The sequence below is a fragment of the Aethalodelphis obliquidens genome, unplaced genomic scaffold, assembly GCF_003676395.1.
Source record: "Aethalodelphis obliquidens isolate GAN/ISIS:26980383/991018 unplaced genomic scaffold, ASM367639v1 scaffold32, whole genome shotgun sequence".
In the NCBI taxonomy this organism is placed as follows: domain Eukaryota; kingdom Metazoa; phylum Chordata; class Mammalia; order Artiodactyla; family Delphinidae; genus Aethalodelphis; species Aethalodelphis obliquidens.
This window is the reverse complement of record NW_020837976.1, coordinates 1,355,920-1,369,387: the sequence shown is the minus strand read 5'-3', so window position 1 is coordinate 1,369,387 and position 13,468 is coordinate 1,355,920. Positions and strand designations below refer to the sequence as shown.

The 13,468-nt window shown below is 36.4% G+C and overlaps 1 protein-coding gene across 5 annotated transcripts in view; it reads right to left on the bottom strand.

The window, feature by feature from the left end:
• GREB1L (GREB1 like retinoic acid receptor coactivator) overlaps nucleotides 1-13,468 on the bottom strand; it is a 260,136-nt gene that overhangs the window by 116,318 nt on the left and 130,350 nt on the right. For all 5 annotated transcript variants that reach the window (XM_027127567.1, XM_027127568.1, XM_027127569.1 and 2 more), the window contains exons 3-4: nucleotides 3,208-3,372; nucleotides 2,803-3,000 (exon numbers count right to left, since the gene is read on the bottom strand). In XM_027127567.1, the coding sequence (XP_026983368.1) occupies nucleotides 2,803-3,000; nucleotides 3,208-3,364 (355 nt within the window). In that variant the 5' untranslated portion in view covers nucleotides 3,365-3,372. The remainder of the gene's footprint in view (nucleotides 1-2,802; nucleotides 3,001-3,207; nucleotides 3,373-13,468) is intronic.

Here is a 13,468-nt window from a genome sequence, read left to right as displayed (position 1 = left end):
ATGGCACTTTACCTCTGTGATCTTCCTCCCCCAAACCCATAACCCCAGTCTAATCAGGAGAAAAACATCAGACAAACTCCTATAGAAGGTCTGCTAGAATATACCTGACCTATAATCCTGAAAACTGTCAGGGTCAGCCAAAACAAGGGAAGTCTGAGAAACTGTCACAGCCAAGAGGAGCCTAAGGAGACATAACAACTAAATCTAATGTAGTATCCTAGATGGGATTCTGGAACAGAAAGAGGACATTAGGTAGAAACTAAAGAACACAAATAAACTATGGACTTTCATTATTACTAAAATTACTAGTAATGTGACATGCTAACAATAGGGCAAACTGTGGGGATATACAGAAACTCTGTACTATTTTAGCAATTTTTCTGTAAATCTAAATCTGTTCTTAAAGTCTAACAAAGAACAGACTTGTGGTTGTCAAGGAACGGGGAGGGATGGATTGGGAGTATGGGGTTAGCAGATGCAAATTATACGTAGAATGGATAAACAACAAGGTCCTATTGTATAGCACAGGGAACTGTACTCAGTATCTTGTGATAAACCATAATGGAAAAGAATATATATGTGTGTGTGTGTATATATATATATGTATAACTGAATCACTTTGCTGTACAGCAGAAATTAACACATCATTATAAATCAACTACACTTAAATTTTTTTAAAAGTCCATTTTTAAAATGTCCTGTTTTATCTTCTTGCCTTCCAGTTAATCACCAGCAGAAGCCACACAGGTGATTTAATTAAGAGGAAAGAGAATAGGTGAGAAAGAAAAGGCAAGGCTGAGTCCAGGAACAGGGTCACGAAGAAATCAATCCAAGGCCAGAAATGGTTGCAAAGTCAAGGAAAAGTTCCTGAGTTCACTTTGTAGTTAGAGAATATGCTCACAAGGGTCTGGACTGTTTCCTCCAAACCTTCATTCTTGTGATTCAGATCAGCTAATTATATACAAACTATATCATCAGGGATCCCCAGTTAAGAAAAAATATATTATGCAAAGAGCAATATTTAATTTAGTTTTTTAAAAAGATTGAAAATAAGCTCTGTGTGTGTCTAAAGAAGTAGCTAAAGAATCTATGAAATGTGATTATATTTCAAGACCTATAGGATCCAAATATCTGGTGTAGCAGGTAGTTCAATTTCCCCACTATTAGAAATATGTCAGAAAATTAATATAATAAATATTAAATCTCAATTAAAACCTAAGATAAAATAAGAAGTAACCTTATTACTCCCCTCTAGGGTAATTTTAAATTATATCTGAACTAATCCTGAAAGAAAGATAGGATCTTTCTTTTAGAGGCTACTGGAGGACCTGGGGAAAAGTACCCTAAGTGTGTGTGGGGGTGTAAGCCTATTTACTGTAATCAAGGAAAGAAAAGTACGTTATGGGGCACACAAATAATTTATTTGACAAACTTGCCCCTACTCTCAAACGCATTTTCTGGGGGTAATACTGACATGCTGCCTTAAAAGCAAGACTCTTGCAGCAAGTGATTTTAATTTTAAAGGGGAGCCATAGTACAGAGCCCTTCTTTGTAAACCTCATCTGCATTTCCTTAATAGCCAAGGTTTTCACTTCACAGAACCAGATTTTGCATTCTCCAATTATCTCCAGCTTGAAGGTTACAGAGTAATCTAAATGGGGGAGGGGAAAGTTTACTGAAACAGCTGTAAACACAAACTAATCAAAGCAGTATTTGGAGGCCTAAAATCTGGCGGCCCTTTACCCCTTTAGACGATCAACTGCCTCCCAGCAGGGTAGGAACCTACCAATAATTTACATAAGAAATTAGCAACCATATTTTACATCTGAATGGCACCCCCAGAAGCCCATGGGGTGTTAAGTATCTGCTTATCTAAATTGCCTCTAAAAATAGCTTTACCTTCCTTTAAGTCTTAGGAGTCTTAGGTAAATAGAGGATTTCCCATGAAGAGGAGGTGGTATGCTGAAACAAATCCAGGCACTGTATTGCTCTATTTCACTGTCATTTTCATAAGGAAAATTTCAGGGCTGTTCTGCCTTTGAGGGAGAGGACTCTTAGAACTACCTTAGAATGAGCCAAACTGGAAGAGCTATGGGCAAACTATAAACTATCAAATTATGAACTAATTAGAAATCAGGCTGGGATGGCCAGAAAACAGCACCGTGTGCCACTAAATGGAGGTAAGTGAGTATAATTTAAGTTGTTACATCACCAAAACCATGAAATACTGAAAACATTCTACGTAGGATTTTCTTTTTAAAAGTGTGGTTAAAGCCTTGGTAGAAGAGGAGGTTGAAGATAAATAAAGTGGGATTATCAAAATATGTTCATTTTAATCTTCTAGAGATAACAGTATACTGGATGAATTTTCAAAATATATGGAAAAGGTAAATATTAAAACACCTGATATCTCTGTAATTGTTTTGAGAGTGGAACAGAAAGACACAGAAAGAGAGGTCACTAAAATAAAGTTTCTGAAGGAGTCACATTCTTGCAGGAAGCACCTGGAGCATTGAAAAAGTCCTGAGCTAGGTCTAGGCTTGCCTCTGCCATATACCATCTCAGAGAAGTCATTCAATTGCTGTGAATCTCAGTCTCTTCATCTACAAGATGGGGTGATAATGCTTGTCTTTCTTAATAGACACCTGCTATGAAATCACAGGCAATAATGTGAGTGAAAGCATAATCATTCCTCATTCCTTTCTGTAATTACTGGTTCCCAGCCTTGAGCACCCCATGCAATGATTGGAAACTAGCCAGACAATATTAGAGGAATTGGAAAAAAAAAAAAAGGCAACCCACCATCTGTAGTGCAAGACCCTTCGGGGGCAGGTTTTTGTGAATAGGGAATTGGTGGGCTATTTGAATCAGACATTTCTTCATCATCTTCGTCATCTTCCATTTCATTTACTGTTAGATTGTTAGAAAAATCCAGGCTTCCATTTTGAGTGTAGCGGTGTACCAAATCTTTATCCAGATCCTCCACCTTGGGTTTTACATCTGGGTAAGCAAATAAATCATAGCTAACTTAATAAAAATGCTTGTGGGAAAATAACCAAAAGAAAAATTCATAGTTCTGAAAAATATCTGAGGACAGGGAGACTGGCATTGGCTAACATTTAACCCATTTATTTCAGATACCCCCAGATTTGGAGATCCCACTTCTACTAAAAGGAGTCTAGAAATGTGTGGGATTGAGAAACTTACCTGCAGATGAGAAAGGATGCTGGTCAGGGTCCAAGTAAAGCTGGGAAAAAATTGGTCGTGGTACCACACTACTACATCTGAGAGAGGCTTCTATGGAGTTGTGGAGAGCTTCTTCAAATCGAGCAGATTTCAGTTGCCCAGCATATGAATTCCCCATGGTCTACACTACCTCCCAAGGAAAAAGAGAAAGGAGAAAATTGATACAATTAGAGGGCCATATGTCTGCAAAGTACACAGATAGCTGATATAAACTATACCCATATATCCTAAGATTGGAACTATATGAACTTTACCTATATTTCTTGAGACACCTTATCAATTTATCTGTTACATCACTTTTGCTTCTTGTCTTTAGAATCCAAAGGGGCTTTCAAAAATCCCCTTTAAGGGATCTTGTATCTGAGGATCAAACCATAATAAGTGCTTTAAGTGAAGGTTCTCCAACTAGTAAATCAAGATTGACCTGTCAGTCGTGAAGCCCAGCATGGTGACAATGGGGCCACACCTTCTTAAACTGGTGGGCTGCCAAAACCCCATAGGAACAGTATCAGTGGTTTCAGAGTAAATATCAAATTACTTCTCTCTCTACTAAGATCTTATTACCCTAGGAGGGAAAAAGAGTCTTCTCTAGAAAAAAAAAATAAAAGCTTTATGATAATACATTTGACAAATTCCTGAAAGCAAGATTTGAGCCTTTTAAAATTCAAAGAACTTGTTCGTGTATTATTAGTATTTATTTAAAAAACAATGTTATTTCTTTTGCTTAGTTTGAATCACAGTCTTATTTGGGACCCTTTAGGAAAGTACAGAACAAGAAGTTTTGAAGCAATCGCCTTTACTTCTCATCACTAGTTACAAAAACTTCCATACAGATCAATAACTAAATTTATTGGGTGCTAAATGTTGGCTATGCTAACGATTGATCTGAGGTCCCCAAGACCTTTTCTGGGTTCCATGAGGTCAAAACTCTTTTCAAACTATTATTAGGATATCATTTGCCTTTTTCATTCTCATTCTTTCATACGTTTACAGTGGAATTTTCCAGAGGCTATATGATGTGTGATATTGCAACAGATTGAATGCAGAAGCAGACAGACTACTCTTTTCACTAACTTTTTTTGGGGAAATACAGTTATTTTTCATGTTATTTATGTTGCTATATAATGGGCTTATTGTTAATTTTTTAAATTAATAAATACTTTGAAATTTTCTTAATTCTAATAAATATAATATACATAAACAAAACTCAATCATTTTTAGGAGTATGAAGCGGTTATGAGATGAAAAGTCTAAGAACTGTTGGGCTAGACAGTATACCAAGCACTTCCCAAAAATTACTTTATTTAATCCTCAGTATTCTGAAGTAGGTATGACCTCTTCCCACTTCATAAATGAAAAAACTGAGGCTTGGAGAAGCCAAGTGACTTGCCCACTATCACCCCACTGGTAAAGGTCAGAACCAGGACTCAATATCTAGATGACAAATCTTGCACTCCTAGAGGATGGGCTTAACTTGGGTAAATCCCATTTCAAGAAACGCAATTTTGAGAATATCTTAGCTCCACTTTCCCCATCAAGGAGAGGGGTAGATATTAAATTTCATCTGTATCTCCAACTCTGACTGACTCCCTGGAGGACTATTTGAGAGGACCCTGAGCATGCATCGGGCTCAGCAGGTAAAGGGAGCCAAGATCCAGTGGTGATGACCCATGAGCAGAGAAGGGGTGATGCATACCACACCTCAACCCTCCTCTCAGGTTTCCTAGATCACACAAAGGAGCTCCATAGGAGATTTTGGTGGCCCTGAACTGCTTCTATATATAGCAAAGGAGGCTTCTTACATGATTTCTGGTAGCAGTGAATAGTATACAGAGATTCCCATCGGAGGGTCTCAGTTTATCAAAGCTTTGTTGGAGATTCCTATGATTTGGAGGAAAAGCTGTAATCATATTTTGACAACCTTTCTCAAAGTAGGTAATAAGAAACCAAATGCCATGGATTTAAATTACTAGGTTCCTCTTCACAAGAAAAAACCATTTTGTAACTATGTGAGGTGATGGATGTTAACCAAACTAATTGTAGTAATAATTTTGTAATATATACACATATCAAATAGTTATGTTGTATGCCTAAAACTAATACACGTTATATATAAGTTACATATCAGTAAAACTGGAAAAAATAAATTACTAGGTTCTTTCTTACAATAAGTACATACACAAAAGTATACATATAATACCCAATTCAAAGTTGTAAGTGGCAGAAAATCAACAAAGCCCGTCAAATGAAATTTTCCTGAAATACCAAGTTTTTGCCCAAGCTTCTAAAACCCCACCAGTACAACTATAAACATTTAATTTCTCTAAAGCAATTTATTTTTAAACAGAACCACGCATAATCAAAACAGGGTGCGGGTTGGAAGAGAAATATGCTGTGTCACTAGTTTATGCATCTAAGTCAAAATCGAATAGCCATTTTACCTTTCTTCCTTGTTGAAGGGAGCAAAATACCAGGAACTAGCACAGTCAACCATGGGATTTTTTATTCGTGGAGAACAATGGAATAACTTCAAAGGTGGACCTTTAGCCTTTCTCCAGAGCACCAAATGCCTAGAAATCTTGCCTCTTCTTAATCTATTACCTGCTCAACAAATTATCTTCCTTTCATCATTGAAAACCTACATTCTCCAAGAGATCTTTTTAGTTGAATAAAGAAGTGCCCAATTATACATGGAAGATTGCATGATCTCAATCCCTTCAATTTAAGCATAGTTTAAGGAGTAATATGACATATATCAAATGAATATTGTGCTGATTAAAATATTAAAGTAACATAAACATGGGCGATCCAGTTTCACCACCATAAAACATACACATAATCCTACAAGAGCATAATCCTGAGCAATACTCAGACGAAGCCAACAGGAAGTACCCATGGAACAGCCTTGGGAGCGTAAAAAGAAGGGGCTGACTATTCCAGATGAAAACATAACTGGGCAGTTTTAAAAATGATAATGATAAGGTGAAGAATGACAGAACTGGCCCCAAACTTGTTTAGTGCTGAGTATGGAGTTCTTCACTGACAGTTCAATGCTACCCAAAGATGGGCAGAGTTCAAAGGAAAAAGCTTTTTTAGTGCAGTGTATTCTTAATATCATATGCTGTAATATTTAGGGTCACTGAAATCATTGGCCTTATCCACCTAGATTACCAGCCTTCCTTTCCTCTGAATCTCAAACAGCCCCCAGGGCCTGCAATGACATAGCATCCTACTAAGAGTCAGCGTGAATAAATCTAACTTCAGGTCAGAAAATGGAGAAATACTTTTTAGAATCAGTTGTTAAATGAAATACAAAAAGAACAGACTTGTGAATTCTGTACATATGCAGATATTTTATGTCTCTGGCTGACATTAAGTTTGTGAGACTGCACTGTATTGCTTTTCCATGTTTTCTTTTATTACTGTGAAATTACACAGGGAAAACTATATTAAATGTTTTGTTATAGTACTACAGACCTCTGAGATGCAAATAGGCACTCTTGGGGTATTGAGGAAATCTCTAAGAAAGGGATGGTACCCAATATGAGCTCTTTCTGCACCACTAATTAATTGCTCAAAATATAAGTGGAATCAAGTACAAACCACCATGACAGTGTGGTTTGGTGCCTCTCTGCTCTAGCCTTTTTCTCTTCTCTACAGAAAGATAGACAAAAGAAGGGTGGAGTAGAACAGGCAGCTTCTATCACTGGTGGCTTTAGGAATAGGGACTGGAGCCGTAAGGAAAAGAGTAGCTTTGGAAACAGGTGCCTGCTAATGCCTCCATCATCTCTCCTCAACTCTTTTTCTGCTGAAAATGGAAAGGAGAAGTAATACACACTGCAAGAAGCTACAACTTGATCAGTAATGTTTTCATTCCCTTTTTGTCAGTGGTTTCATGGTTAATAATTACTGTATTATTAATGCAGTTAATTATTAATGCAATAACTACTTTTATAGTAGTTATTAAGTACACAGGAAACAAGGAGAAAATTTTCCTTTAACCTAACTCTCCAAAGGCTTTTATAAAGCATCAGATCAGATTTCAGAATACATACATATATATATTCTGATTTTTCAAATGTTCAGTTATATATGAAGCACATATCACAGTGGTAGGCACCTAGCAGGCAGATGATATAGCTGCTGCTGTCATTATTATTCTTACTAGTGATGGTCATAGTGGTGATGGTAGTAGCAGTAATTGTCATCATTGTTATTGTCAAGAAATGTGAAAGGAAACATTCTTTGTTGAACCATTATAATAATAGTAACATGGAGAACTTACTAACTGCCAGGAAAATACTGTTACTGCCCCCATTTTTAGGAGAACCGAGGCCTAGAGAAGTTAAGGAACTTGCCCAAGGTCATACTATGAGAAAAGGCCAAGAGACAGGAGTGGACTCTAATCAGTTTGTCTCCAGCAACAGCCGTCTTAGGCTATCTAATCATGTATGCCATTCAGTTGTTAAAACACCTACAATAATGACCCAACTGGGGAATGGATACTCCATATAGTACTCCTAAATTGGCAAGCCAAGCCAAGCCAAAATAAATAAATTAATTAATTAAAATCAAGGAAGAAGATTTTTGTTTGCTGATTTGTCCTTGTCTACATATATCATGGCTGCAAGACAAGGCTGAAAAGGGAGTTTGAACGTAGGATATGGGATGAATAGACACAAAACCAAGCAACTATTTAAAAAATTGAAACAAAATAAAAACACCACCTCTCTCTTCAATTAAAAAAACCCAAACCTCACTTTAAATGTTAGATGAAAGGTAAAAATGAACAAAGAGTAAATTACTTCACAAAGAATAACTAAATTGCCCCTCGATATCTTCAGGGATTTGGTTATAGGACCCTGGTGGGTACCAAAATCGGCAGATGCTCGAGTCCCATACATTAAAAGGATAGTACAGTCGGCCCTCCGAATAGGCAGGTTGATTGAATCTGTGGATGCAGAACCCTTGGATACAGAGGGCTGGCTGTGTACACATACAGGAGAGGAAGCACAGGCCTGCCCCTGGACTCCAAAGCATCAGATCATTTGGCATCATGTCCCCTGACTTTGGAAATCCTCTTGCTGATACCCGTTTTTCCCCATTGTTTTCAACTTTAGAAGATGCAGTCATGTTTCATTAATTCATTATGTGGCAAATCTAGAAATCAAAAACATTCTTATCAACTCCCTAAAGTATTAGGCATGTTTACATAACTCTTCCTATCTTCCTCCAATCTTTCCCCTTTCTAAAAGAAATTTAATTTTTCTCGTGAAGACAAGAGAAAGTTTCCTAAAGAATGATAAAAAGAAATGAATTTGAGACTGTATCTTCCTTGTCTTTCTTCTCGCATCCGTGTAAAAAGAAGTAGTAGATTTCAGATATTGCCCAATCTATTACTGTTAAAAAGTTAACACCATTTAATTTCAATTTCCCTCATTCATCCATGGTAGGACACAATTTAGGTAGGTAGAAGTCACAAGAAAAAGACTACAATATTGATAATATGATATGAATTTACTAGAAATTTCATAAATACATTTCTTCTTGTAAAGATAATATCAATGCAAGCAGAAAAACGTCTAGAAGTACATAAAATAAACTGTTAATATTTATCTATTGGGGTGGAGTTGTTTTTAAATGATCTTTCTATTTCCTTATTGGTATCTTCCAAGTTTTAAAGTAGTGAACAATATTATAACAATAAATGAAAAGGAAAATATCATATAGCAACTGAGTTAATCCCAACTCTATGACTATCCCTGAACAAGTAGTTTTAAAAATAGACTTATTACTCAAAAAGACAGTAAGAACAATGGAATTTGCAATGTGCACACCCCCACCCTCTTCCTGGTACTTTAGGATTCCAGGGGAAATAAAATTCATTCCAGTGTTTAGACCAAGAAACTCCCATTAAGAGTTGGCATTTCTACTACTACCTTCTAGCATAAGACTCCGAAGCATTTTTTGCCAGTTATGATACACTTGTACTGACCCAACCATCTCCCTCAACAAGTTCTTTTGACCAAGTAAAAATATTTTCAAGGTACTGCACTTGGGCTATTAATAAAGGTTGACTTTTAATACCAACTCTCTGGAGAAGGTAAGCATTAATTTTTTTAAAAGTAGTTTTTAAAAGGTTTCATCACAGTTAGTGACTAGTAAGAACAAGACGAACTCTGATTTTTTTTTTTTTAAAATCATGTACAGTTGGCCTTTGGTAGCAGCGGGTTTCTGCACCTAACCATGAAATCAGTCCTCAGTTGGTTAAATCCGAGGATGCAGAAGCTGGCAGATGCGGAGGACCAACTATTCTAGCCATTTAAAATAAGGGACTTGAGCATCCGTGGATTTTGGTGGATTTGGTGGATTCTGGAACAAATGCCCTGTCGATACCGAGGGAGGGCTGTAGGGTGTAAAAGAAAAAGAACTGAATCTAAGACACTAGGGTTGCCTGGTTTTAATAGCAAATTAGGTTATGGAGCAGGTAGATGGGAATATATAGTTTTTAGAAGGTTTCAAATTTGTAGTTCCAAGCTTTGTCTACTGAAAAGTCCCAGAAGCAATGACAATTCAACAAACAATAAGCACTTCCTAGTACTCTCTGGTTTCCTACTAGCATACTCACTGAAAAGAATCAAGTCTCCCTGAAGGCTCCAATTCCAGGTCTGGGGCAGGAAATACCACATTTGGAACTACACATTATGTGGTTGGTTGAATCCGTGGTTACCAAGGACTGACTATGGGACTTGAGCATCTGTGGATTTTGGTATCTGCGGCAGGTCATGGAACCGATCCCCCCAGTGGATACTGTGGGACAACTGTACACACTATGATCCTTGAATATCTTGTGCCAGAAAGCAAAGGAGCTATCAGAGACTAATTGGTCATGTCAAAAGACAGGAATCAACATGAAGCGTTCCCACGGGCCAAAGATGAGAGAAACAGAACATAAAAGAGAATAAATGCAATGGACTGAAGCACATTTAAAATATAAAAATGTGCAAATTAATTTTGCCTCTCAAGTAGAAAAAGAGAACTCCTCTTGGGAAAAAAAAAAAAAAACCCAAACAAAGCACCTGATTGCATGCTACTAAAAGGAAAAGGAAAGAGTGAAACATTTATCCTGCTCATCCTATACTCTGAAGAATCCAAACAGCCCTGGTTCTTGAGAGTTTTTATTTTTTTGATGAAGAATTCCAATTAATAAATGTAGAAAGAATGACAGAATTTTAAAATGATCACTTCGCAGCCCTTAATGCAAAATTCATTTAGGCAATGAGAATAAGTGAAACCATTAGATAAAAGGTTGATGCGGAGGGGTCTGTCACCTCCTGAACCACTGATCAAGTTTAGCATCACTAAAAGTGAGGCAATGAGACACGTGTGCCTCCCCATGGGAGACAATATGAAGCACACACACTACCTAGGACATATTCCTGCCAAAGGGTGTAAGGAATGTAGTCAAACTCTAGAGCTAACTTCCATTTATAGGATGGAGGACCAAGTTAAATGAAACCAAGTGGAAACAAGCAGATTCAGAAAGAGGGACAGGTAGACAGAGCAACTGATCCAGTTTCTTCAAGGAGACAAGGTTATCTAGTTTGTAGGTGATGGAACTAGAATTCAAATTTAGACTCAAAAGCCCATGTTTTTATTTTCCCCCACTAAACCAAGCTATTTGAAATAGAAAAAAAGGTGAGAGTGAAAATGATACATTCTGTTTGTGTGTGTGTGTGTGTATGTGTGTGTAGTCGTCTTCGGTTTGATCTTTTTTTTAAGGCACAATTTATTGACTGTGCCAGGCATAGTACTAAATAGACAACTTCGTATAACTTGTCAGTGGTTTGTTATCTTTTTCTCTATAGATGTTGTCACCCACTTTCCAAAGTTTAACAATCATCCACCCAGGCAGGCAGCATTTATAGAAATCCCACTATTGAAGCGGTTAAGCACACAGGCTCTGGAGTCACATGACCTTAAGTCAAATCCTGCACCTACTACCCTGCATGATATTGGGCAAGTTACTTAATCTCTCATCTGTAAAATGGGGTGGTACAATCAACATCATAGGTTTTTGTGAGAATACATGAGAAGTTATACACATATAATATTTTTAGAATAGTGCCTGGCACAAAATAAATGTGCAGAAAATGTTAGAAGTAATATGTGGGGTTTTTTTAAGCTTGTGCTACATCGAGGATACTAAGAAAAGTTGAGGCACCTCCTTATATGTGTTGGGCACAGCAGTAGATTTGGGGGCGTTGTTCTGGGAACAAATGACCAGCAATGTAAAAATTCCAAAAGCTGGTATTTGGTGGTATATACAATTCACTTATTAAGAAATTTTACAATCATACATACAAATCGTTATTGTCCCTTATAGCTATCAGATTCTTTGACTTCATATAAAAAAGTTACTTGTTATAGGCATTACTGCTTACATGTCCTTTCTCTGTCAAAAATATTCACTGATGAGAGTGATAATGTGTAACTACTAGAGCAAGAAATCAAACATGGCTCTTTCAAGTTCTCAAAGAGTTTATAATTCAAAATTAAAAACAAGCGTTTATTCACAGTTCTCTCTTTTGTGCTTTTTGCATTTTATTTATCCATTTAAATTGATATTTGTTGCTCTTAATTAAAATTAGTTGGGTCTAGTATTTGTCTGACTCCCCCATTAAATTGCAATCACCTGGGGGAAAATATTGTGTTTACAGCTGGAGTTGAGTTTAAAAAAAAAGAATACATTGAGCTTTTTTGTGTCTTACCCAATTATACATTAAACAGGTTTGAAGAGATACTATCTCTTCCCAAGCACATTCCAAAAAAAGCACAAAATTAATGATGCATTCAAAACAAAAGTGTTCTATTTCATTTTTATTCATCCTACTTGCTGAAAATCTTTAGAAAATGCAGATTAAAACACAAAGTTTCCAACCTTTTTTAATAGTTCTGTACATTTAAATCTGGGTGACTTTCTTTTGACAGTTTCTGAAGCCAAAAGTATTTTAAGTACTGAAATAAAAACCTAGCCCTAGTAACTTTATTCTAAAATTAACTGTTTTTACCAATATACTTACAGATATGCAATACGTCTTAAATTGCCATAGAAATAATTACTGTCATATATGAACTAATTTCATAATGATTATGTAAAATCTGTCAAAATTAAAAGATAAAGGACAATGCTATTTTTCCTTTGTGACAAGGAGTTACGTGTTACTACTGGAAATTTTACTTTCTTCCTTGAAATACCAGAAATTCTTCTGTAAAATAAACACATCTCATCAAGACTCTCTGGAACTAGTATAATTACCAGAGGCAATCGCTGTGTTAGATCAAAGAAACAAAACAATAATAGGCAACGTGTGACCTCTACCATGTCACCAGAGACCAATTTTTCAACAAGGAGAAGAGTCAATAATCCAGAACAGAAAACATTAAATAACCAGAAATGCTTCCAAAGTGTGGCTTACCACATCCATCAAGGCTGCCACACTCAGAGAGTTAGGAGTCTCTATGGTTTCCGAGAGAAAAAACTTCTGGGGATTTATCACAACAATCATTAAAATCTGCATAAAGCACCAGAGGCAAAAACCAATTTCCCAAATGCAGAGTAGAATTTCAAAAGATACTACAATGATTTTCCAAATTTCATAGGACGCTTTAACAAGTATAAGGGGAAGAACACAAATGATTAAATATTTTGCATGTAACATTCACCTAATTTTTCTCATTTACCTATCCCCACTTAATTTTCCTAAGAAATTGTTTGGAAATCAGGCTATGAACATTAACCAGATAAATATAATTAATAAGAACACATTAAAGACTTCTGCAGGTTTTTTGTTTTGTTTTCGTAATAATAAAACAAAACAGGGGCTTTGGTCTCCTTTGTAATATATGTAGTTGACTAATAAGAATTATAAGGGTGCAAAGAGGGGTAAAGAAATTCCCACTCTCAGTAATTAGAGTCAAATAGAAATACATTTAAAATTGACTTTTAAAAAGCACCACGAATAAAACTGTGCCTTGGAATCAGCAAAATCTGACTGATTTTCTTAACTGCTACTGCTGTCTTCTTTCAAAATCAGATGTGAGTTAGGAACTGAACACACGTATCTGAATTATTTAACCTGCAAACACTCATTCAGCTGGTAATTCAGATAGTAAAAGAGGGGCTTAGCTTAAAAGGAAAAGCACTGGAAATTCAAAGCAA